The sequence below is a fragment of the Neocloeon triangulifer genome, unplaced genomic scaffold (genome assembly GCF_031216515.1).
Source record: "Neocloeon triangulifer isolate White Clay Creek 2 clone unplaced genomic scaffold, ASM3121651v1 ptg000012l, whole genome shotgun sequence".
In the NCBI taxonomy this organism is placed as follows: domain Eukaryota; kingdom Metazoa; phylum Arthropoda; class Insecta; order Ephemeroptera; family Baetidae; genus Neocloeon; species Neocloeon triangulifer.
In genome coordinates this window covers 227,735-248,548 of record NW_026775554.1, presented here as the reverse complement: position 1 = coordinate 248,548, position 20,814 = coordinate 227,735, and the positions used below count along the sequence as shown (strand labels likewise).

The window sequence follows — 20,814 nt, the reverse complement described above, 5'->3', positions numbered from 1 at the left end:
AACTTCTTTTGTGCTAAATAAGTAATGACAACGCACTTCATAAATGAAATAAGTAATTCTTTCCATAAAAAATCAATGAAGTTTCAAATTGAAAGTTTATATTTAATTAAACAGTTGTAAATTCAGACTTTCTTAAGTTATTTTAGTTTCTGCTCATTTCAATTCCTATTCAATTCCTTTGTCACGACTTAAAATTGATTTGAGTGCTGATTACAAAAGTTAAAGCTTCTAAAAATTGTAATAAATTTAATCTAAAGCAAAGCGCGTGAAAAATGTAGATTTTCAATCATGAGCATGGAACGCAATTATCAGTATTAATTTTAAAATGAATTTAATTTTAAAATCAAAAGTATTTTTCCATGAAGTTCCTATTTTTATTTCAATGAATCACGGTCGGATGGTGTCAATTATCCAGTCAAGGTAGCAGGACACGTCAGAAAAAACACTCGGCACCGCCGAAGTGCCGCAGTCGAACGATCCGTAGCTGACGACGCCGGCCAGAAGCGTCGTGTTTCCCATTTCCTGTCAAAATAAATGTTTTTAATTTAATTTTTTTATTCACTTACATTGAAAATTGCAATACTTGAGATCGACTCCTTTATTATTGCATTATCGAAAAATCTTTGGAGAAAAATATAAGAAATTTAAAGAAATTAATAATTTTTTTGGCAATTATCAAATTAATTACAGAAAATCTTTTGATTCAACTAGCAAAGTTCAAATGTTTGTAGGGCAATAAAACCCATAAATAAGCATGTTCTGGAAAAATTTTGATCATAATTAACTTTGAACGTTTCTGCAATTCCATTTTTTAACCCTTAATATTCACATAGCTGGTTAAAAATTTTCCCTGATTTAAACATTTTGTGATTTTAGTTTAATTTTCATTACCTGAAGAAGGGGTCCGCCGCTGTCGCCCATGCAGGCGCTGCCGTCGCTGCTGCCGGCGCACTTTTGGCACCTTTCGCGCACCATGACCCTGTGCTCGTCCCTGCACACCTGCCTGGCCACCCTTTTGACCGCCACCTGACGCAGCTCGTTGCTCCTTGGGCCCTCTGCAGCAACCCTTTCTCAGGTCAAAAAAGTCATGTTTTATTGAAAACACGCACCTGACATGTCGGTCATGCCCCAGCCGGCCACCTTGGCCGTGCCCTCCTCCCGACCCTGGCGACCTTCGTCAGGGTGCAGGCCGCGCAGGCAGATGGGCCGCACGAACATGGTCGCTTTGACCTTGTGCTTGAGCCTGACCAGCGCCAGGTCGTGCGGGAAGCCCTCGATGAAGTCGTAACTGAACTCAGGGTGCACCCTGACCTCGTCCACCTCCACGTCCTGCGGCTCGGCGGCGCACTTGGGCAAGAGGTCGCCGAACACGGACGAGATGTCGTTCAACAGGTCGTCCGGCTCCGCCACCTGGTCGCAGGTGCTCGCCAGGTTCACCTCGCCCAGCCTCGCGCTCACCCTGAGCAAACAAATTTAAAATATATTAAGGAAGTTTTTGAAAATTCACACTCTTGGCATGGGTCATCCGTTTTTTACGTAATTCGGCGTGTATAAAAAAACTGCAATACACGATTCTTTTTCGTTTCCGAGATAATTTGAAAGTAAAAAGGGTTGTTTTTCTGAGCTCTTTTTATGGAACATTAACTTTAAATTTTCTCCTGCTGGATTTACAACAAATTTTTGGTTTCCAGAATGTTTCTGCTGATGCCCCCTTTCCATTGCTGTGTCACACGTTTTGAAATAAAAACCTGGAAGGTCACTGGTAGCCAGGGTCAATGACCCAATATGTGATACAGAAGTTAATGAAAAGAATACATTTTTTATCATCAAACATTTCGTCCTAAATCCGACAGGAGAAAGGTTATTGTGGTTGAAAGTTAAGCTTGATACAAAGTGGTTTTTCTGAATTCCGATTACTTTTGTGAATTTTTTTATTCCTAAACTTACAATTTCATGGATTTTTTTAGCGGTTTAGCGCAATGGGCAGCCGTCAGGATGTACTGATCAGTGATCAGAGACCCGCCACAGCTGAATCTCTGCGTCCCATTATCTGTAATTAAAAAAAATAGAGACAAAATATATAATTATGGCAAGGATAATGGTCACTTGGCATGTATATCAGATTTGTTTTATTTTGAAAGGCCAGAGATACTTTATGTTAGAAATGTACATTTTGTGATAGAACACTTCATGAAATGTTAGATGAAAATAATTTTTTTCGTAAATAAACGTTTCCTGAACAAATGTATATATAAAATTCAAATATTGCACCTTTTTTCGCATTAAATTAGCATTCTATTGTTAACAATGAATTTTTCTATCTCAAAGTATCAAAAATATTATGATCAAATAATGCAGTATTTGAATCAAAATAAATTTAATTTCAATTTAATTTTTTTCTTTAATACTTTCAGATATAGAAATTTAAGATGAAAAGCAATATTAAGAAATAAAACTGACCGCTGAACCTGAGTATGGCGAGCCAGGGCAGTTGACCTGCCTTGACCTCTTCCCCGAAGGCGACCCTGAACTCCAAGGGTTGCTGGGCGCAGCTTTTCTCGAGCAGCCTTCGGTTGAGGTGGCGTCGCTTCTTGTCGGGCCCTGGGGTGGCCAGGGTGGTCGTCTCAGGGTCGTACACCTTGGGGTCGGCGCGGGTGTTGTTGAGGTCATGGTGGACGACCTTCCACGCGGGACAGCAGACGCGTTTGTGTCCGGGACAGCGTGTGCGCAGCAGCAGCTTGGAGGCGGACGCGGGAGAAAAGTGGCCCCCGATGGCGTACCTGAGCCGCAGCGCCGACCCTGTCAGGGAAAACCTTTGGTGACTCGCGTACCCGATTTGCCGCATGCAGTTCCCGAAAGAGTTGCAACGCGTCCCAACCCCACACGAAGAACTGGCACGCTCGCGCTGGTCTGCGATTATTGGAAAATAATCAAATGTAAAAAAAAAGAAATAAAATTAAAAATTAGTTCAAAATTGATTTTTATTAATTGCAATTGTCCGCAAATCAAAAGCATTTTGCCCATATGTCAACAGAAGAATATCATAAAGTGTGCAAACATTAAATTCACTTCCACTTTCGTATGAAATTTTTTAAATTTTTTTCTATATTGTCAAAAGAATCATAAGAATGTTTTATTAATCAAATCGGCAGAGACTTTTATATGCCAGCAATTAAATTAAACGAGCCCAAAAGAAGCAGATAATTTGACAAGAAAAAAAAACTGGAACTCACTCCACTCCAAAATGACGTTTTGGGTCAGCGCCGTGGAAACGAGGAGCAGCAAAGAGGCCGAAGCGAGTTTGCCCTTCATCCTTGACACTTGCTCGGCGCACCAAATAAAGGTTTTTTTTTCAATTCTAAGCGACACCATTTCCTCAAAGTGGCGGGAAACGCGTGGTTTTGGGATTCTGGCCGGAAAACCAACAAGTCAATCTCGCCCGACATTGAACTTGTTGTTTCCGTTGCGGATTTTCAACAATTTAATCAAATTAAATATTAAGAAGTCTTCGAACTCTACGTAATATAGACTTTTCAAGAAAAGCAATATTTTGAAAATAAATCTAATTTTCAGGTTTTTTTTACGATTAAATTATTTCAAAAGTGGAAGTTAAGACAATTCTCACGATTTAACAATTTCTTATGAAACTAACTGGCTTGGATAAATTTGTTTTTAAACTCAAAACTTTAAAAAGCACAATAGCTAGTATAATATATTTTGAAAATTAAATGAATAAATTTACAAACAGTACCAGTACCACTTATAAACTATAATAAATCTATTTAAAAATTAAACAGTAACAATAAATGGATTTTATTTTTTTAATTTTTAAATTTTCTTCATAATTTAGTTTCCGGAAGCTGTTGTACCGTTTTTTCCTACAATTCCTAGTTTTCAACAGTGAAATGTAAACAATTTGATTCAACAATATTGGATTAATGAACAACAATAAGACAACATTAAAAAATCTTTTTTAATTTTTTGTACTAATTTGAGAAATTCTTCTCGGAATAATAATGATAAAAATTGCTCAGCCAAAACCGAAAGGAATTCTAGATGTCGGCGTGCGCGCGCTCGTGTCTGTATAATTAAAAGCAAGAGTGGCTGCTCAGGTGGAGGAAAAAACCTGCTTCGCCGGCGGCTGTTCGGCCGCTCGTTGGCTCGCTCGCTCAGTGCGGCCGTGGCGTCGCAACTCGCAAAACCTCACTTCCTCCTTCTCCGCAGCGCACTTTTCCTCAACAAAAGGGCCTTTTGCGCCCCCGACATGCTGCGCCCCCTCGCCCTTTTCGGCCTCGTCGCCGCCGCCGCAGGTCAGTTTTCCAATTTTCGCCAAAACCAACTCTTTCCAGCGCACCCAGCCTTTTGCCAAACTCGTGATCCAGTTTCTATTTCTCTCTCTTGGCGTGTCTTCATTTATGTAAACGCTAGATGGAGTTTTTTTTTTAAATTTATTTACTTCATTCATTATGAAAAAGCTTTTCATAAAAATTAGAATTATCAGTCCCAATTTTTACTTCAATTAAATAATTGCAGTGCTTTATCTTCTTCGAGTAAACAGGTTTTTTGCGGTAATTAAAGATATTATTTGAAAAATTATAAAAAGTTCATTAATTTTTCGCCTACCATTATTCTTATAAAACTAATTAATAATCACATCTGATTTTCTTAAAATTTACTCTTAAATGCACTTTTTTATCCAAATTTTATTAGAAATCTGAATTGAATCAATTATCGTGTGTAATAGGAATACAGCAATTTTTTAAATTCAACTTTCAATCCGGTATGAATATTTTCCGCAGTTTCCTTCTTTTTTAATACTGTGTATTCAAATTCAGACAATCATCCCTTTTTTTTAGACAAAACTATAAGAAACTGATTTTTACAAGTTAAATTATTGTTTTGCTAATAATTAAATTATAAATTATATTGCTATAAATTTTACATTCTAAAATATGCGTTATAAATTAAATTGAATTTTCCTTGGTCATAAAAAATTCCAATTAATTTTTTTTGCTGAGCCCCATCTCTTGCAAAAGACCGCAAATCCAGTATTATTGTTTTTTGCATCGTCGATGGAATACAAGTGAAATTTCGCAAAGGAGAGTTGGTTTTGCTGTCTCGCAACTGGGCGGGGTCAAGGTTCTCAGTGTGATTGTGTTTTTGCAGCGGCGGTGTCGTGTCCCGAGGGCAGCAGCTGCGCCCTGGCCAAGGAGTGTCGGCGCCGCCTGAACGACGGCGGCGCCACCAACGTCGCCGCGCTGCCCCGCTGCGGCTTCGACGGCAGCTTTCCCCAGTTCTGCTGCCCCTTGACCTCGACCCAGCAGCGACCCACCCTGGCCACCGCCAGGCCCAGCACCCCCGGCACCACCCCAAGAACGACGGCCGCCCCCGCAACCACTGCAACCACCAAAAGACCTGCCCCACCGTGAGTTATCAAAAAGAAAGGTCAAAAGTGAAGATTTTTAATTTTTAATGGCAGAGAAGATGCAAGTTTTAGCCCAAAAACAGATTCAAGTTGTGAATTTTAAAAAAATTTCATTTAATTTAAAATTTTGTGCGTAAAAATTTGAAAATATTTGAGTTTTTTCAATAGAATTTTGAGACAAGGTTAAAATAAACCTCTAAAGGAAATTTGTTTTGAAATTCAACAAATTAAATAACTTGCAGATCAAATTTTGAAAAAAGCGTCACTTCAACCCTTTCCTTTAGTTAAGCAGGTGGACTTTGGCACACAAAAAATGGCCTTCTTTCCTTGAGAATAAGTTGAGTTTCCTTTAATTAATTAATTTTGATATAAAACCAGATAAATTTTAATAATTAATTAAAAACTATTAAAAGCAGCTTTTCTATTCAAATTTTACAAATTTACGTAAGCTCACTAATTTAATCGCTAAAAGAAATGAAATTATGCAAATGAATTGTATGCAAATAGCGTGGCGTTGGCGTCGCAAGGGTTGCCTATCCGCCTCTGATCAAGGGGGGTTCTCGATTTTGGCAGGTCGTCGGCGAGTTCGGCGCTGTTGGGCGCGAAACCAGCGGCGCCGGTGGTGTTCCTGCGCGAGAACGCGACGGACGTGCGCTTCGGCCCTGCCACCCCTCCGCCCACTCCAGCCCCTCCGTCGCCGCCTCTGCTCGCCGGAAATAATTACTCTTCGATTTCCTACCCCGGCGCCAACCAGGTCAACTCGGGTCACGGCGGCCCCGTGACCTTCGAGCAGGCGGAGGTGGTGCGGCCGGGGTCGGCGCGGCCCCCGCCCCGCGACCTGCTGCGCCACCCCAACGTGAAGCTGCTGCCGGTGGAGCGGTGCGGCCGCAACGCTGACGAGAGCACCGAACGCATCCACGCAGGCGCACAACAGGCCTCCCTCGGCGAGTACCCCTGGGTCGCGCAGCTCGGCGAGCTCAGAGGTCAGCAAAAATTAAAAAAAAAAACTTCAATTTTGCTTAGGGTGGATTTCATTGAACAATTTCAAATCAATGGCGAAATTTTTGTTCATAAAAGTTTAAATACAAATATCAAATTCATATTTTTTTTTAATATCTCTTAAATTCCAGCTTAATTTAAGAATTGACCAAAGAAATTAATTAGTTTTTAAAGCACCAGCAGACCGATCTTTTTTTATATTCAATGTATGTAATAGAAATACTCTTTTTGGTTTTAATTTTTCTTGATACTTTGTATTTTCATATTCGTCTAATGATACGATTAAACAGGGTTTTGGGTTTTCTTAAATTTACTTTTTTTATAAATTTAAAGTCTTTAATGATTTTTATTTTTAACTTTTTAAACCAGCTGAAAGATAACTTTTAAAAACATGAAATTTTACAAGAAAATTGATGGAATTTTGGGGTGAAACTTTTTTGTTAAGCTGAAGTGGTTGCAGGGAACAACTTCAGGGTCATGTGCGGCGGGTCGGTCATCAGCAGAAGGTACATCCTGACCGCCGGGCAGTGCATCAGACCGGAGCTGTGAGTTCAATTTTTTCTTCAAAATACAAAACAGAGAAAAGACGTGAAGAAATTTATGTTTTAACAGAAAAAATTAACCAAAATGCAACCTCAATTGTTGATTACATTTGCAATTGTTTATCTCTAATTATATTTTTGCTTTTTTTTAAAATGTATCAATTGTTTTGAATTGAATACTCCGCATGAGGAAAACTCGTTTTTATTGTCTTCTCGTTACTGCGCCTAATGAAGTAATGCGCAGAAGAAATTTATTCCGCGCGTCTTTCAATGACTTTGGTACAAAAAAAGGAATTTTGCTTCCACTGGAGAAGAGCAAAGGAAACGCGTTCAAATTGTGCTTCGCGGTCACTTTACAGTTAATTTATTCTCTTTGTTGCGAGCTGCGGAGAGCGCGCGTCATTTCATTTGATTGATTATTTATTGCGAGTTACAAAATCATAAAGTTCCTATAGACTTGCAAACCAAAACAGAAACAAAATTTGATCTGTTTTTCTAGTCGTACAGTTTTAAATCGAGTTTTTTGTTGATAGATGTCTATAGATTTGGCCTCCAGAATTATAAATTGCTCTCCTCTTTCATAACAATTACCTTTTTTTAATTTATACATTTTTTGTTGTTGAAATAAACAAATTAATGGAGAATTGATCAAATTGGAACCATTTTCAACTTTATTATGGATGTATTTAAAATAAAAAAAGTAAAATTGAAACCTAATTAATATTTTTCACTGATAATGAAAATTGTGAAAAAGGACGCACGTGAGGCTGGGCGAGTACAACACGAACACAGACCCGGACTGTTTCGGGCTGGACGAGTGCGCCGACCTCGTGTCCGTGATCCAGGTGGAGGAGAAAATCAGGCACGAGCGCTACGACAAGCCCTATTCTCAAAACGACGTTGGCCTCATCCGCCTCAAACGTCCCCTCTCGGCCCACTTTTCCTGTGAGCCAAAAAATGTTCCCAAGAAAACAAAAATTAAATTCCATTTTCGCAGCGTACATCAAGCCGGTGTGCATCCCCCTTAAGCCCGAGGTGGACGTCGTCAACGACGTCCACAGGACCAAGCTCATCACCGTCGGCTGGGGTCTCAGCCACTCCGGTGCGAATTTTTAATTAATTTTTTTACATAATTTGAAATATAAATTGTAGTGAGCAAACCGATCCACCAAATCCTGAAAGAGGCGCAGTTGCCGCTGGTAAAAAACAAGGACTGCGGAAATATGCAGGCAAGTTTCTCTTTTTCGCTTTTGAACAAAAATCCACAAAAATCTTTCATGCAAAATAATAATTTAGGCCTTAAGGATCATTTTGATAACCGGAAAATTGGGGGTCACCGTGCAAATTTTTGAACAAATTTAATGGAAGCTGGTTGGAAATGTGTTTTTTTTTCTTCTTGTATACCAGAAAACAAGCTCATTTTTAAACTCTTGGAATTTATTGATTTCTGCTTATTAATATATTGATGGTTACAACTTTGGTTCTCGTATAATGAAAAATTGTCATATATGGCAAATTCCAAATAGCCGAACTTAAACTCTTCGCAAAATAATTTGGGTAAAAGATTTGTTAATTTTCTCGGTGAAAAATGTAAGTTCATGAATCAAGGTATCTTTTCTTGGCTGAGTTTCTAGGCCAAAGGTCATTGACCCTGGCAAAAGGTCAAAATTGAAAGTTTTTCGCCTTGCAATAAGCAACCTGACAAAAAAATCCGAGATAGCCAAATGATGCGCCCAGTAATTATAATTATCAATATTTCAATTTTATTTCAACAAACCGTTTTGAAATATTTTTACCTTATTAATTATTTGTTCTTAAAAATAGCGTATAAATAACTGAAATTGACCTGTTCCGAGGTGTTTAAATTTAGAAAATGAAGCTTATTCTGCCATCAAATTTGAAGCAAAATTTAGTTGGTGTATTGAATTCCACTCTAAATTCAATACAATTTGGTAAAAGTTTCCATCTGCTTTTAATGAAAAAAAATTTACATAGAAGTATTTTTGTATCTTAAAAACATTTTTTTAAACATTAGCAGGCAGAGCCGTTTTAAATCATTGTTGACTTTAAAAAAGCATTTGAAGGAGTGAACTAAAATGAGTTAAATTTAACGAAATGAAGACTCTTTAATGATATTTTCAGTCAAATTAGCAAGTTTTATTCAATTTGCCTTCAACAAATTAGAATTGCAAAAGATTTTAATGGTAAATTGTAAATATTTTCTTAATATTTTTGATGTGCGTCAGGTGCTGGCGCTGCACAAGAACATCGCGGACACGCAGCTGTGCGCGGGTTCGTCCGAGGACAGTTCGACGGCGTGCCAGGGCGACACCGGCGGGCCGTTGATGTTGTTGACGCACGGCTACGGCGGCCTCAGCGACACCGCCGTCTACATGCAGGTCGGCGTCGCCTCGCACGGCCCCGACGAGTGCGGCGTCGCCGCGGCGCCGCCCGCCATCTTCACCAGGGTCTCCTCGTACGCCGAGTGGATCCTCGACCACATCCGCCAGTGACACAATCAAAACTTTAATTTATTCTAATTCGAATGTACAAAAACTGTGAAAAAGTCACTCTCGTATCTCAATCTTTTCACAGCAGCTATAACTTTTTTTCTTTAACATGTAAAACACGAAGCACAATATTAAATGTATACAAATTGTTAATATAGTTGATTAGTTTTCCAATTCCTCGTCGCATTCTTCCCTCAAATCGTCCTTTTCTTCAAATTCCGGCTCGTCGTCCTTTTTCTCTTCCTCCGGCGAAAAACTCTAAAATTTTTTGATTATCTTCTTGAAATTTGATTTTAAAGAATCTGTTAATTACAATGACTCGCTGCTTGCGGAATTCCTGCTGCTTCATCCTGCGCCGGCCCTCGTCAGCCTCCAACATCTTGAACCGCAACCCTTCCTGCAAAAAATTCTATTCAAAATTTGGCAAGTCAAGCAGATTGCAATGTTTTATACATATTTTGTTTTTTGTTCATATTTTGATTATTATTTTTTTAATAAATTCCTTTGAGAAAATAATTTGAAAGATAAAAGTTTCAAACAAAACCGACATTTTGGTAGCAAAAATTGTCCGATTTTTATCAAATTTAGAGTTATTTAGAAAGCTAATTAAATTTCCTGTCAATTGGTGATGATCTCATTTCAGTCCCAGTGATAGAAAAATTAAAACATAAATATTACAATCAAGGCCAGTTTTAAACAAGTGTGACGAATTTCGACTTTCGCGGGAAAATTAGCAATTGTTTGCAATTAATTTTGAATAAATTTAATTTTCATTACTTGATGCTGGCGTTCAAAGAGGGTGGGGATGTGGAGCACCCTGTTCATCATGGTGCCCATGTGGCGCGCGTGTTGGTGTTGGCGCGACCTTTCCTCCTCCCTCCTGGCCTCGGCCCTCAGCGCCAGCTCCCTCCTGGCGCTGACGCTGGCCATGCGGCGCCACGCGGGTCGGCGCCGCACCACCTTGGCCCGCGACCTCACCTCCTCCAGCTGCCGCGCCTCCTCCAGCCGCAGGGCCGCCTCCCTCTCCGCCCGCCGCCTGCTGCACCAACCCTCAATTATAACCCTTTCAACTTTAATGCTCCTTTTCTTAATTTCAATTCATAAAAAAATTTCTAAATTGAAAAGGAAAGAAAATAATAAATTATTTTTAAAAAAAATACCCCCTTTGTTAAAAGAAAGGGTTGAAGAGATGGAAATGAAGCGATCGGGCTTTTCCTCGTTGCAGAAAATTGTTTTTATTCAAAAACAAATGGCTCTACCAGTTTCGGTCACCCAATAAAGATCACCTCCCCCAATCAATCTGTCTTTAGCTAGCTCATTCTTGTATTAGTCAGCGAGCAGCGCGTTTGCTCATGAAATAGGTTGGTACCTGAATTTGTTAGTTTTAAGATTTTTATTTTTATTTTAAAATGTAGTGTTTTTTTCAATTTGCTGATTTTTTGTATTTTTTCTTGCTCATGAAATAGGGTCGCAGACCGTGACCGAAACTGGTAGAGCCATTTGTTTTTGAATAAAAACAATTTTCTGCAACGAGGAAAAGCCCGATCGCTTCATTTCCATGATCATCTCCTCGAGTGTCAACTTCTTCAAACAAAGTTGAAGAGATCTCTTTTTCTGAATTTCAATTTTCACCTAATTTAAGCAGATTATTTTAAATTACATTTCTATAAAAACTTTGCTTTGACTAAAATTATTGAAATATTGAGCATTAATTAATTTTTGCGCCTTCAGTTATTTGAAAAGTCATGTCGTTGATTCCTCAAAAAATATTTCAGATTTGCTACTAAATATAATCAAAATTATACAAGTATTTTAAATACGAATAATACAGCAATTAAACTATTTCAAAACATTCATATTTTGTAATGTTATTTTAAATTTCAATTTCGCTTTTTTTTTAATTCCAAAATGATGTAAAAATTAATTTTCATCAATTTATTTCAAAACTATAAAATAAAGATTGCTGTTGTGTGGGTTGCATCCCTTTTTTTAAATAGGGAATTTATAAAAAAAAAAAATTTAATAAAAGTAAATTAAATTTTTTTTTTTCATTTTGTCTGCTAATTTGAATTGAGTCTTGATAAAGTTCTCGTTAGTTTGAATAAAAAGTATGTGTTTCACCTGGAGGCCTCGATGCGGAGGACGGCGGCCAGGTTGTTCCTGATGGGGGAGGGTCGTCGTGGCAGGGCGGCGGCCGAGGACACCCTGCTGGTGCAGGTGCTGGCGTACGGCGACCTTTTCGTCTCAGCACCGAAGACCGCGGCCGAGCTCTTTAATCAAATTCGGTTAAACGTTCGCAAAGGTAAAAAAAGGACCCGACCGCCCTCGAGGTTCTGCACTCGGCCGGAGGACTCTGCGACCTGCACCTGACCTGCATCGACCTAGGCAACATCGACCGCGCCAGCATCTCCTCAGCTCGGATCTCGCGCCTCATTTTCCTGCAAATTTTTCATAATTTATTTATGATTATTTATTCTTCTTGATCAATGCAGAATTTTTAATTATTTAGAATATTTATCGAGGTTAATGAACATTTTCAATAAAAATAATACCTGCTTAAAATATAATTCCAACAATAACTTTGAAAAAACAAAGTTATTTTTAAAACATTTTCCCTTTCTTGGGAAATCGTTTCTGTGGTTTTCAGATTTCTGAGGGGCTTGAAATACTTTGTTCGCATCAAGATTTTTTAACATGACAAGCTCGTCTAAAAATGTGACTGGCACAAACCTGAGGTAATCTTCCTCCTGGCGCCTGATCTCGGCCTCGATTCCGTAGATCTGCCAGGGCATGGGCGTGGCCCTGAAGACGCTCCTGCCGCTGTCCAAGTCCCTGAGCTCGGGCAGGGACTTCCAGTTCTTGGCCAGGCTTCTCTCGGGCGAAACGTCGAAGCTGAACGGCCTGAGCTGGGCCAGCAGCCGCGCCTTGCTTTTCCGTTTGAGCCGCTCGCGACGCAGCTCCTGCGACATTATAATGACGAATATTCAAAGGTTCCTTACCTTCCTTTATTGTTTTTTCTACTTTTTTTATTAAAAAATTTTCTTTTCTATTTCAACGCAGAAAAATTGGGTTAATTGTAAATATTACAATGAAATAAAATTCAATTGAACTTTGCAATTTGTCTAGATTTTAATTTAATCGATATATAAAAAATAAGTAAAATTAATGTAGCTTTTAATTTTTTTGAAGAATAAATTTCATTGAAACAGAAAATATACATAATTAATTCAACCTTTAATTCATAAAGTCAATAATTAATTTAATTGAAATAGAAAAAGTTTATAAAATTTATTTAATTTTTTATTTTTTAAAGAATAGAATAATTTATAAATATTTAATAATATTAAATTATTCATCTTTTAATTTCTTCGCGAATAAATTTAATTTTAAGTAAAAAATTAGTTGATTCTACTTTAAACTTAATTGAAATAGAAAACGTAACTGGAATAAAAGTTTCGTCTGACCTGCTCAAGCAGTATGGCGTGGTACATGGGCAGGCGCGAGGTCAGCGGCACCTCGTGACCTTTGACCGGCGACGGCGTGCGGCGCCTCGGCGACAGCATCAGGTCGCGCCGCAGCTGCTTCAGGTCGCGCTTTTCCTCCTCCCGCAGGCTGGCTCGGAACTGCGCCTCGCGCCACCCCGCGTTCTTGCAGGCCCGCGACCGATCCTCCTCAGAGTCCGACACCAACGAAGCCTCGCGCGCCCAACCACTTCTGTGCTCAAGAAATTAATGTTGTTCGATTTTCATTCTACTTAATTATTACAGGAAATAAGTGTACAAACTTCACAAATTACACTTCAAAAAAAACTGAAAATTAGTGTTTTTTGTTTAAAGTTTTAATATGAGACGAGATTTTGGCGAACAAGTTTTAAAATGGAAAATTGGGCCAAAATTGTTGACACTTTCAATGGCAGTTTAAAAATGTTTCCATCGAAATTCGGGTTTTTTATTTTGCAATGACATGAGTATTTTAAACGAAATATAATAATAAAGATGATAATATTTAGTTCATTTGATTAAACAGAAATTTAATTTCATATACTCGGAGTTCCAAATTAGATTAAAAGACTTATCTAAACCTCTGCGAATTTCACATTCAAAAATCAAATAAATTTTGGAATAAATAATTAAAGATTTGCAAAAACTAATCTTTATAAGGCGTTAAAAATGATTAAAACTGAACAAACTTGAGTGAGGAAAATTGTGCAAAAAATTAATATTTAAATAAATACATTCGGGATTTCTAAATATGTGAATAATTTTCCACAACTTTATACAAAACGCAATTTCCACGAAATAATTACGTCTTAAAATTATTTATTCATGAATGTTAATCATATTCCAACATCAAACCAAACAATCATTCTAAAAGAAAAAGACTCGGTTTGAAACTGATTCAAAATTTACACACCCAAGAAATTTATAAAAAAGATAATAATATGATTTCTTATTTCCGCTGAAATTTTCAATTAGAAATTGCAATTAATTTCTATATGTAAAAACTTGGAATAACCGATTGATGGCGCCGGAATTGTTTGCCGTTTTTGGCTTTCGTCGGTCCCGCTGCTTCCTGGACCTTTGGGGCGAGGAGAGGGGCGAACTCAGGGTGGAGCTGAAGACGTCCTCCCTGGTGCTGGGCGTGTGGCTGCCCCAGGCCATCTTCGGGCTGCCCGTGCGCCAGCTGCTGGGGGTGGCGGCGCGACTCGCGTTCATCAGGCACTTGCTCCCCTTTTCAATTTTTAAAATTTAATAAAAAAAAAGAACGCGTGTTGGATATAAATTTTGCAAACCTGAATTCCGGATTGCCAGTTGTTGGGGCTGGTCGTCGTCTTGGGCTCGGTCATGGCCGTGACGTAGTTCCTCTGCAGGAAGCGCAGCTCCCTGACCCGCGCGTAAAAGTCCTTGTCGCTCAGGTGGTTCAGGTCGGCGTAGTCGGGGATCGACTCGTAGAATTTGAGCACCGGCGCCACGCTCCCCATTTCAACGCTCATTCTTTTATTTAAATTTAAAAAAAATACAGATAAGAAACTTAAAAAGTTGCATTTACCTTGGCTGATGAAAAAATTTATTCTAATTTTTATCGATTCGTTTAAAAAAGTAATTGTGCCTCGCATTCTGGTTGGAAATAATTGTGGGATAGAAATAACTATTTTAAAAAGCTACGTTTACATACTTTTAGATCATTTTCAGACTTCTTACAGAAATTTATGTTAAAATTTTCATTGGCACAATTGATAAAATGAGGAAACAATGCATTTTTAAATTCTTCATCAGCCTTCATAGAAAATCAGTCTTAATATTTACGGAATAAAATTCAAAATCTGCTTTATTTTATTTCCTTTTGAGAAATTACTTTATTAATAATGTGTATTTCTGTAAATAAACAATTTAAACTGGTACTTTTTTCCAACTGAAACTGGATTTGCATGAATTAATTTGTCACACCTGGCAGTGCTGGGGGGCCGGGGTGGTCTGGCCGAGGAGGCGCGGCTGGCGGAGGAGGTTCGCGACGTGACCTTGGAAGACCTGGAGGGGCCTCTGGGGGGCGAGAAGGGGGCGGAGGGCCGCTCGTAGCCTGGCGAGGGCATCCGCGTGTCAGGGTGCACGGGCACTTTGAGGCACGAGTGGAAGAAACTCGCCCTGCTGCACGCCATTCTTCCGTTGCCACGGACACGTTGGACTCGCCGTCGCCTGCACGGCCAAGCTGCGCCAAATGCAACCCCAAAATCAATACTTCAAAAACCTTAACCACGAAACGGGATGTAAAATGTGAAATATATCTTCAAAGTTGTACTTGAAACAAAAATGGAAAAAGTCATTTGCGATTGATAGTACAATTACGGTTTATATTGTAAAGTAACTCTGCTTGTATTGGGGCTAGAACAACATTCCAGATACCAACATTACCCCCTTGAGGTCCTCTTTTGAACGATGTGTCACACTTTAAGAAAAAATAGTTTTGAGAGCGGTTTTACGGTCAAAGGTCACCAGGGTCAATGACCTTTTGTGGCCTGTTCATAGCATGTAATACGTTTTTAGAGAGATAATTTCAAGGCAATTACTTTTTGTCATCAGATACTTTGAGCTATCATGCTCAGGAAAATAATCACAGAGGCTCGCAAAGAGATTTAACCCAAAAATAGGTTAATAGGCTCAGAAAACCGTGTTTTTTGAGCTTATGATTTTTTTATTAATTTTATTGAAAAACAGCTTCTAGCTTATGTTTCTTCATTACGTAAAATTTCACGCTCTGCACAATGGCTGTTTCAGAATAAAAATAAAATTGGCAGATAACCTTCATTTTAGAGGTCACCGGAAGTGACCTTGAACGTTGACCTAAAATTTTTCTTTCAACAGCAAAGTTGTAGCGGAAAACGAGAGAAATTCAGCTATATCTATATTTTTGTTCTACGGCCACGGGAAGCCGAGATAGAGCCTCTCTAAAATTTCCAAAATCCAAATTTGAGTGTCCATAAAATCAAAAAATTTTGAACTGTATTTTTGAAATTCTCCTGGCAAATTGGCCTTGAATTCGGTCAAGATCGCTTAATCCTACCAAAAGTAAAATTTTTTAGCCGATGTAGCAAATAAATTTAAAATACTAAATTATTTTAATCAATAACAAATGCTTAACTAATTTATGTGCGTAGCTTACAAATTTTTTTAATTTTGCTGTTCTCAATTTATCGATATTAGGAAGGAGACAAAGAAATGTAAAAGTAGTGAATTTTAATTTTCAACTTAACATTTTAAAGTGTTTTTGAAGAGAGAAGCTTCCAAATAAATACAAATTGAGTAAAATTGCTCCTATTAAGACTGTTCAGGACTATTTTTTTTTATATTTTCTTTTTATTACATAGAGTCTTATCAAAAACAAAAAAATACCAATTTTAGGATGTTTATTTTTCATTTAAAGATTTGCATATTTTTCAAACTGCCGCAATATAATATATTTCATAATATTTTATTTAAATCTGCTTATCTGCAACGCCGTTTTAAATTAATAATTAACAATGGTAACTTGAAATACAATTCAGAGAAGTTGAGATCTGGGGGGTGTTGGAAAGAAGCCTTTTAACTAGACGAGACTGTCCCTGAGGTTTTTGAGGTCGAAGGCCTCGGTCTGTCCGTCCTGCGAGTCCGAGTCTGGCGAGAAGACGACCTCGTCGCTATGCTCCTCCTGCTCGAGCTTCTTCTTGTTCTTGGGCGCCTTGGACTCGGACGAGGTGCGCTTCTTGACCAGGCTGGGCAACTTAGGCATGCCCACCTTGATGCCCTTCTTCACCTCGGCGTTCTCCTCGCAAATCGGCTCCAGGTTCTTCCCCTCCGCCTCCTCCTTTTTCTCTTGAATCGGAATGTCGTCTGGAAAATTTGCAAATTTTTTACCAAAAAGCTCAAAAATGCGTCAAAGTTAGTAGGCTAGACTTTGCCCAGGCAGGCCAGTTTGCATTTTATATTTTAATTAGTCCGAAAGATTCCGAAGCGGCGTCAATCGTTCAAATCCGGCTGAAATAAGCTTCAATTTTTTTCACTTCGAATCAATTTGATAATCAAAAATGAGAAAAATGATGTGATTTTTAATCGCAAGCTGCCTGACATCTGGAGGGGTTATGGACAAGGAAATCTATCAGGGAAAATCCTTTGCAGTCTATTTACACAGTGTTCTGTTTGCTCGACTAAAATATTTATCGTAATTCTGATTTCAATCTAAAATGTGAGTGTGATTTTGTTAATTTCGACGGAAAAGCTTCAAAGCTGGCCATGCGGTGTGTCAAACTACTGAGCGCAACGTCTGCAAGTGCTAAATCCCAATGTAATTAGCTTTGATGCGACTACCCTATTGATTGATCAACTTCATCCGAGGACTTAAAGGGTTGAAAAGTCAAAATTTACTATGTTCAAAATTGGAAAGTCCTTGACGAGGCGATTCTAAAGATGTGCTGGAAACCAAATTCGGTTTGAAATTGACCGAGTAGGATGCTTTCGAAGTTTGGTCGCCATCTTGGAAAAAGATGGCGACCGAAGTTGAACAAAAGTAGAGTTCCAGCATATCGTTGGAATCTTCTCAAAGAGCTCTTTCCAAAAATGAAGTTGGATTTGAAATAAAAGGCGGTTGAATTTTTTTACAGAAAAAAGTCCTGCGAATGGTAGCGATCGGTGCACAGTTTTGGTGGAGAAAAAAGTCTTACGCGGTGTTCACTGAACGGGCCCCTTAGCGAGCGACTTCCACAAGGAGCCGATCATTAGCAGGCCCTCGGACAGCCTCCTCGACCCCCTCCCACCGCCCGCCTCGGGCGACAACTCATTTCGGGGCGGCTCAACTCCGCTACTGCGCCGCTCGCTACTTTCGATTGTCCATTCTTGCAACTCCGGCGGCGCCTCAATGTCATCTGGCCAAACAGTGGTGAGTGCCCCGTTAGAACCACCCCCCACCCCCGACTACCCCTCCCGCCCTACTGCGGAAAGTAAGGAGAAAAGCGGTGGCTAGGCTGTCTACCGGCCAAATTCAATCGAACGAAACCGCAAATTGCAAAATCCTACCTGGCAACTTCTTGGTGCGGAACGACGCGTTCGTGATCAGCGACTTGTGCACCGTCGTGGCCGCCGCCGTCCCACTCAGCACCGGACTTATGTTCGCAGACACGGCCGTCTCATTCACCGGAGCTGCAAAACAATTCATTTTAAAAGATTGTTTAAAACAATTTTGATGTTCCAAGATACTAAAAGAAACAAACACTTGAAACTTTAAAAATTATAATTTGAAAGATTTTACAAAAGTGGAATAAATTTTTAGGCAATTAAATTTGATTTATATCAAAGCTAATTAGGTAAACTAAATTAAAGGATTAATCAATGCATTGGTAAAAAGTCTCATTATTTGATAAATAAGTAAAAATTAACAGTTTACTCATTAATTTGTCCTCCTTTTGAATTTGTGTTTTTTTAATTAAATAATTTCCATGTTGGCTTTTGAATGAGGTACCTGCTGAGTGCAGCAAGTTTTTCATGGCGGTTGTGACGAGCAGGACGTCCGGCAGGAGTTCGTGGGACGCTCGGAAGTGGACGTCGTCCAGACTTTGGGTGGCCAGACTCGAAAAGGGGGTGTACCTGTTAAAATCAGTGAATATTGGAACAGAAAAAAGTTCTAAGTTTACAGGGCGTGGTGGATGGCCGTGAGGAGTTCGAGCAGAAACTCGGAGTTGACGGGGATGCGGGGCAGGGTCGGCGGCACCAGGGTCGAGTCGTACGAGGAGCGCTGGTGGGACGACTGCTTGCTGAAGCCCTGCGTGACCAACCTGAGCGGACGGACAGACCGTGAGTGGGGGTTGGAAAAGAGGGGAAATGAGAAAAGGCACCTGGAGACGGCCTTGCAGAGGAACTCGACGGCCGCGTCCGGGATGGTCGAGAGCTGCGAGTTGTAGAGGAAGATGAGGGCCGAGATGACGGACAGTCTGTTCTGGCCGATCAGCTTCTCCTCGGGCTGGTACGGACCCTTCTGCACCAGGTGCGTGTTGCACTCCTCCAGCCTGCGAAGGGCGCTCTCGGTCAAGCTCGCCGGCGCCAAACTCATCGGCTGCAGAAATTCAAAATTTAATTAAGCTTTCGTATCGATTTCATTAAATTTGATAGGAAAAAATGTTTTCAAATGAAAATTGTTAAATAAAATCCTCATAGAATAAGATTTCTATCAAATTTTGGTCCTTTTCTTATGATTCCGAGGAATAATTCAATTTATTAAGAAAAATCATGCCTCGTGGTAAACCGAGGCCTGCGCCAGCGAAGGAATTCTGAAGCTGAAGACGCGCGGCTTTCCGCTTTTGTCGAGCAACTCTTGGTTGTACATGCCCAGAAGCAGCGTCTCCACCGTCGGACACGTCTGCAATCGAGACTTTCAGCAATGTTTGGTTTCAATAAAAAATTCGGTGACCTGTTTATCGCCGTGGGCAACGCAGTTGAGGCAGACGAAGACCAGCGAGGGCAGGAACTGCAGCGTGTAGCTCTGCAGACTCTTGTTCTGGCTCTGGTAAAAACTGTACAGCTGCCCGACCACCAGCTCGATGCTCTGAACGAACAAAGGACAAAGTTAGATTTGAATCGAACTTATTTGATTTTCACTTCGGCGTATTTGATGCGGTCTTCGAGGACCCGGAAAATGGCCGTCGACGTCTCCTCGTTCTCGGACAGGGACTTGGCGAAGGTCGAGAAGTCCTCCTGGCTGGTCCGCTGGCATTCCGACAACCAGCCCTTGATGATCGTCTCCGTGTCCGTGCTCCTCATCTTTCTACTTTGCTCGTCGCTCGGCCTGCGAAAAAATGGGTTTAAATTAAATGAATTTTTGGACTGGATTGGAGCCGCGAAAAGCGTGAAAAGCGAGGAAAACACTCGAGCAAATCGAGGATGAACCAAATCAAATTACCATTCGGGCAATGTCACCAGAATTAAACGCTAAACTGTGTCACAAAACAAAGTATGTCTTTCAAATTTGCTTATTAAAAGGGGCGTGGCCCACCACTCGAGGTTCGTTTTGTTTTGTTCGTGGAGAGGGCGCATGCGCGCCGCACTTTGGTGGGGCTGGGTGGGGCCAAAAGGCGCCGAGTCTCTTCTGGCGCGAAACAGCACGTGCATTGTGTTCACGTTCAATAAAAGGATTAATAGGAAAAGAGTGAGATACAAATTTAAAGAAAATGTATTGCATCCAACAATATAATAGTGAAATGCTGAGTGTAACACAAAAAATATTTGTAGCGTGAAAAATTAAAACTATAAAATAACAGAGTGTGCGTTTTGTTCATATTAATTTACATAATATAATAAAAAAGAAAAATTAAAAAGTATATTGATTCATTTTTTCCCAATATATTTTAAACATTTACATTAATCATTGATTCGCAAATTTGTTTATGTTAATACTTTTTTATGTCGATGCATGATTCCGCTTTTTTTTTGTACAAAATACTTTTTTGCATAGATGGAGAGAAATGGAGAATAAATAAATTATATTCAATAAAAGAAAAAAATCTTCTCAAAAATTGTGAAAAGAAATGTGAAAAAAACAATTAAAACAATTAAAATTAATAATTTGAAAGATAACACTCAAATAATATAAAATTGAAATTACGCGTTTTCAATGAAGAGTCAATATTCTCTGATATCCTCATCAATATTTTATCTTATCAATAAAAAAAGGTTAAGAAGATGGCCTGCAACCCAATTTCACAAGCAATAAAAATTAAAAATATTCAGAAAAACTTGGATTATATTTTGCCCGTGAATTAGTATCGCAACCGCCAACTGATAGTTTCTTGTTGGTGACATGCACAGACTATAAATGTTTA

The 20,814-nt window shown here is 39.4% G+C and overlaps 4 protein-coding genes across 5 annotated transcripts; 1 reads left to right on the top strand and 3 right to left on the bottom strand.

The window, feature by feature from the left end:
- Positions 1-168: 168 nt before the first annotated feature.
- Positions 169-3,357, bottom strand: LOC132197519 (phenoloxidase-activating factor 3-like). 2 transcript variants are annotated; one of them, XM_059620859.1, is made up of 6 exons: positions 3,234-3,357; positions 2,461-2,910; positions 1,948-2,050; positions 1,110-1,459; positions 892-1,055; positions 169-522 (listed from the first exon to the last, which is right to left on the bottom strand). In XM_059620859.1, exons 1-6 carry the CDS (start codon positions 3,310-3,312, stop codon positions 388-390), a joined length of 1,281 nt encoding a protein of 426 aa, XP_059476842.1. In that variant the 5' UTR covers positions 3,313-3,357; the 3' UTR covers positions 169-387. The 2 variants fall into 2 exon arrangements, with proteins under 2 accessions (XP_059476842.1, XP_059476843.1); XM_059620860.1 differs by having other exon boundaries at positions 2,461-2,799; positions 3,234-3,321.
- Positions 3,358-4,153: 796 nt separating this feature from the next.
- LOC132197518 (CLIP domain-containing serine protease HP8-like) lies at positions 4,154-10,543 on the top strand. Its single transcript, XM_059620858.1, has 8 exons — positions 4,154-4,310; positions 5,167-5,425; positions 5,999-6,408; positions 6,885-6,969; positions 7,721-7,911; positions 7,964-8,068; positions 8,119-8,195; positions 9,213-10,543. Exons 1-8 carry the CDS (start codon positions 4,265-4,267, stop codon positions 9,477-9,479), a joined length of 1,440 nt encoding a protein of 479 aa, XP_059476841.1. The 5' UTR covers positions 4,154-4,264; the 3' UTR covers positions 9,480-10,543.
- Positions 9,117-15,132, bottom strand: LOC132198283 (protein FAM161A). Its single transcript, XM_059622221.1, has 10 exons — positions 14,924-15,132; positions 14,269-14,470; positions 13,992-14,206; positions 12,941-13,190; positions 12,207-12,436; positions 11,797-11,914; positions 11,598-11,746; positions 10,254-10,512; positions 9,790-9,873; positions 9,117-9,734 (listed from the first exon to the last, which is right to left on the bottom strand). The coding sequence occupies exons 1-10, from the start codon at positions 15,130-15,132 to the stop codon at positions 9,639-9,641; spliced, it is 1,812 nt and encodes a 603-aa protein (XP_059478204.1). The 3' UTR covers positions 9,117-9,638.
- Positions 15,133-16,351: 1,219 nt separating this feature from the next.
- LOC132196743 (hyccin) lies at positions 16,352-19,997 on the bottom strand. The gene is made up of 9 exons (XM_059619588.1): positions 19,896-19,997; positions 19,595-19,781; positions 19,407-19,541; positions 19,230-19,355; positions 18,835-19,052; positions 18,634-18,774; positions 18,462-18,586; positions 18,020-18,142; positions 16,352-16,840 (listed from the first exon to the last, which is right to left on the bottom strand). The coding sequence occupies exons 2-9, from the start codon at positions 19,754-19,756 to the stop codon at positions 16,557-16,559; spliced, it is 1,314 nt and encodes a 437-aa protein (XP_059475571.1). The 5' UTR covers positions 19,757-19,781; positions 19,896-19,997; the 3' UTR covers positions 16,352-16,556.
- Positions 19,998-20,814: the final 817 nt, after the last annotated feature.

Coding starts and splice junctions, on each gene's coding strand:
- LOC132197518 (XM_059620858.1), top strand. CDS start 4,265: ATGCTGCGCCCCCTCGCCCTTTTCGGCCTCGTCGCCGCCGCCGCAG. Junction 4,311..5,166: donor CCTCGTCGCCGCCGCCGCAG/GTCAGTTTTCCA, acceptor GTGTTTTTGCAG/CGGCGGTGTCGTGTCCCGAG. Junction 7,912..7,963: donor CCTCTCGGCCCACTTTTCCT/GTGAGCCAAAAA, acceptor CCATTTTCGCAG/CGTACATCAAGCCGGTGTGC.
- LOC132196743 (XM_059619588.1), bottom strand. CDS start 19,756: ATGAGGAGCACGGACACGGAGACGATCATCAAGGGCTGGTTGTCGGAA. Junction 19,356..19,406: donor TTGCCCACGGCGATAAACAG/GTCACCGAATTT, acceptor TCTCGATTGCAG/ACGTGTCCGACGGTGGAGAC. Junction 18,587..18,633: donor ACGGCCATCCACCACGCCCT/GTAAACTTAGAA, acceptor TGATTTTAACAG/GTACACCCCCTTTTCGAGTC.
- LOC132197519 (XM_059620859.1), bottom strand. CDS start 3,312: ATGAAGGGCAAACTCGCTTCGGCCTCTTTGCTGCTCCTCGTTTCCACG. Junction 1,460..1,947: donor CTAAAAAAATCCATGAAATT/GTAAGTTTAGGA, acceptor TTGTTTGCTCAG/GGTGAGCGCGAGGCTGGGCG. Junction 1,056..1,109: donor GGGCATGACCGACATGTCAG/GTGCGTGTTTTC, acceptor GGGTTGCTGCAG/AGGGCCCAAGGAGCAACGAG.
- LOC132198283 (XM_059622221.1), bottom strand. CDS start 15,132: ATGGCGTGCAGCAGGGCGAGTTTCTTCCACTCGTGCCTCAAAGTGCCC. Junction 12,437..12,940: donor ACGCCATACTGCTTGAGCAG/GTCAGACGAAAC, acceptor ATAATGTCGCAG/GAGCTGCGTCGCGAGCGGCT. Junction 10,513..11,597: donor CTCCGCATCGAGGCCTCCAG/GTGAAACACATA, acceptor TTGGTGCAGCAG/GCGGCGGGCGGAGAGGGAGG.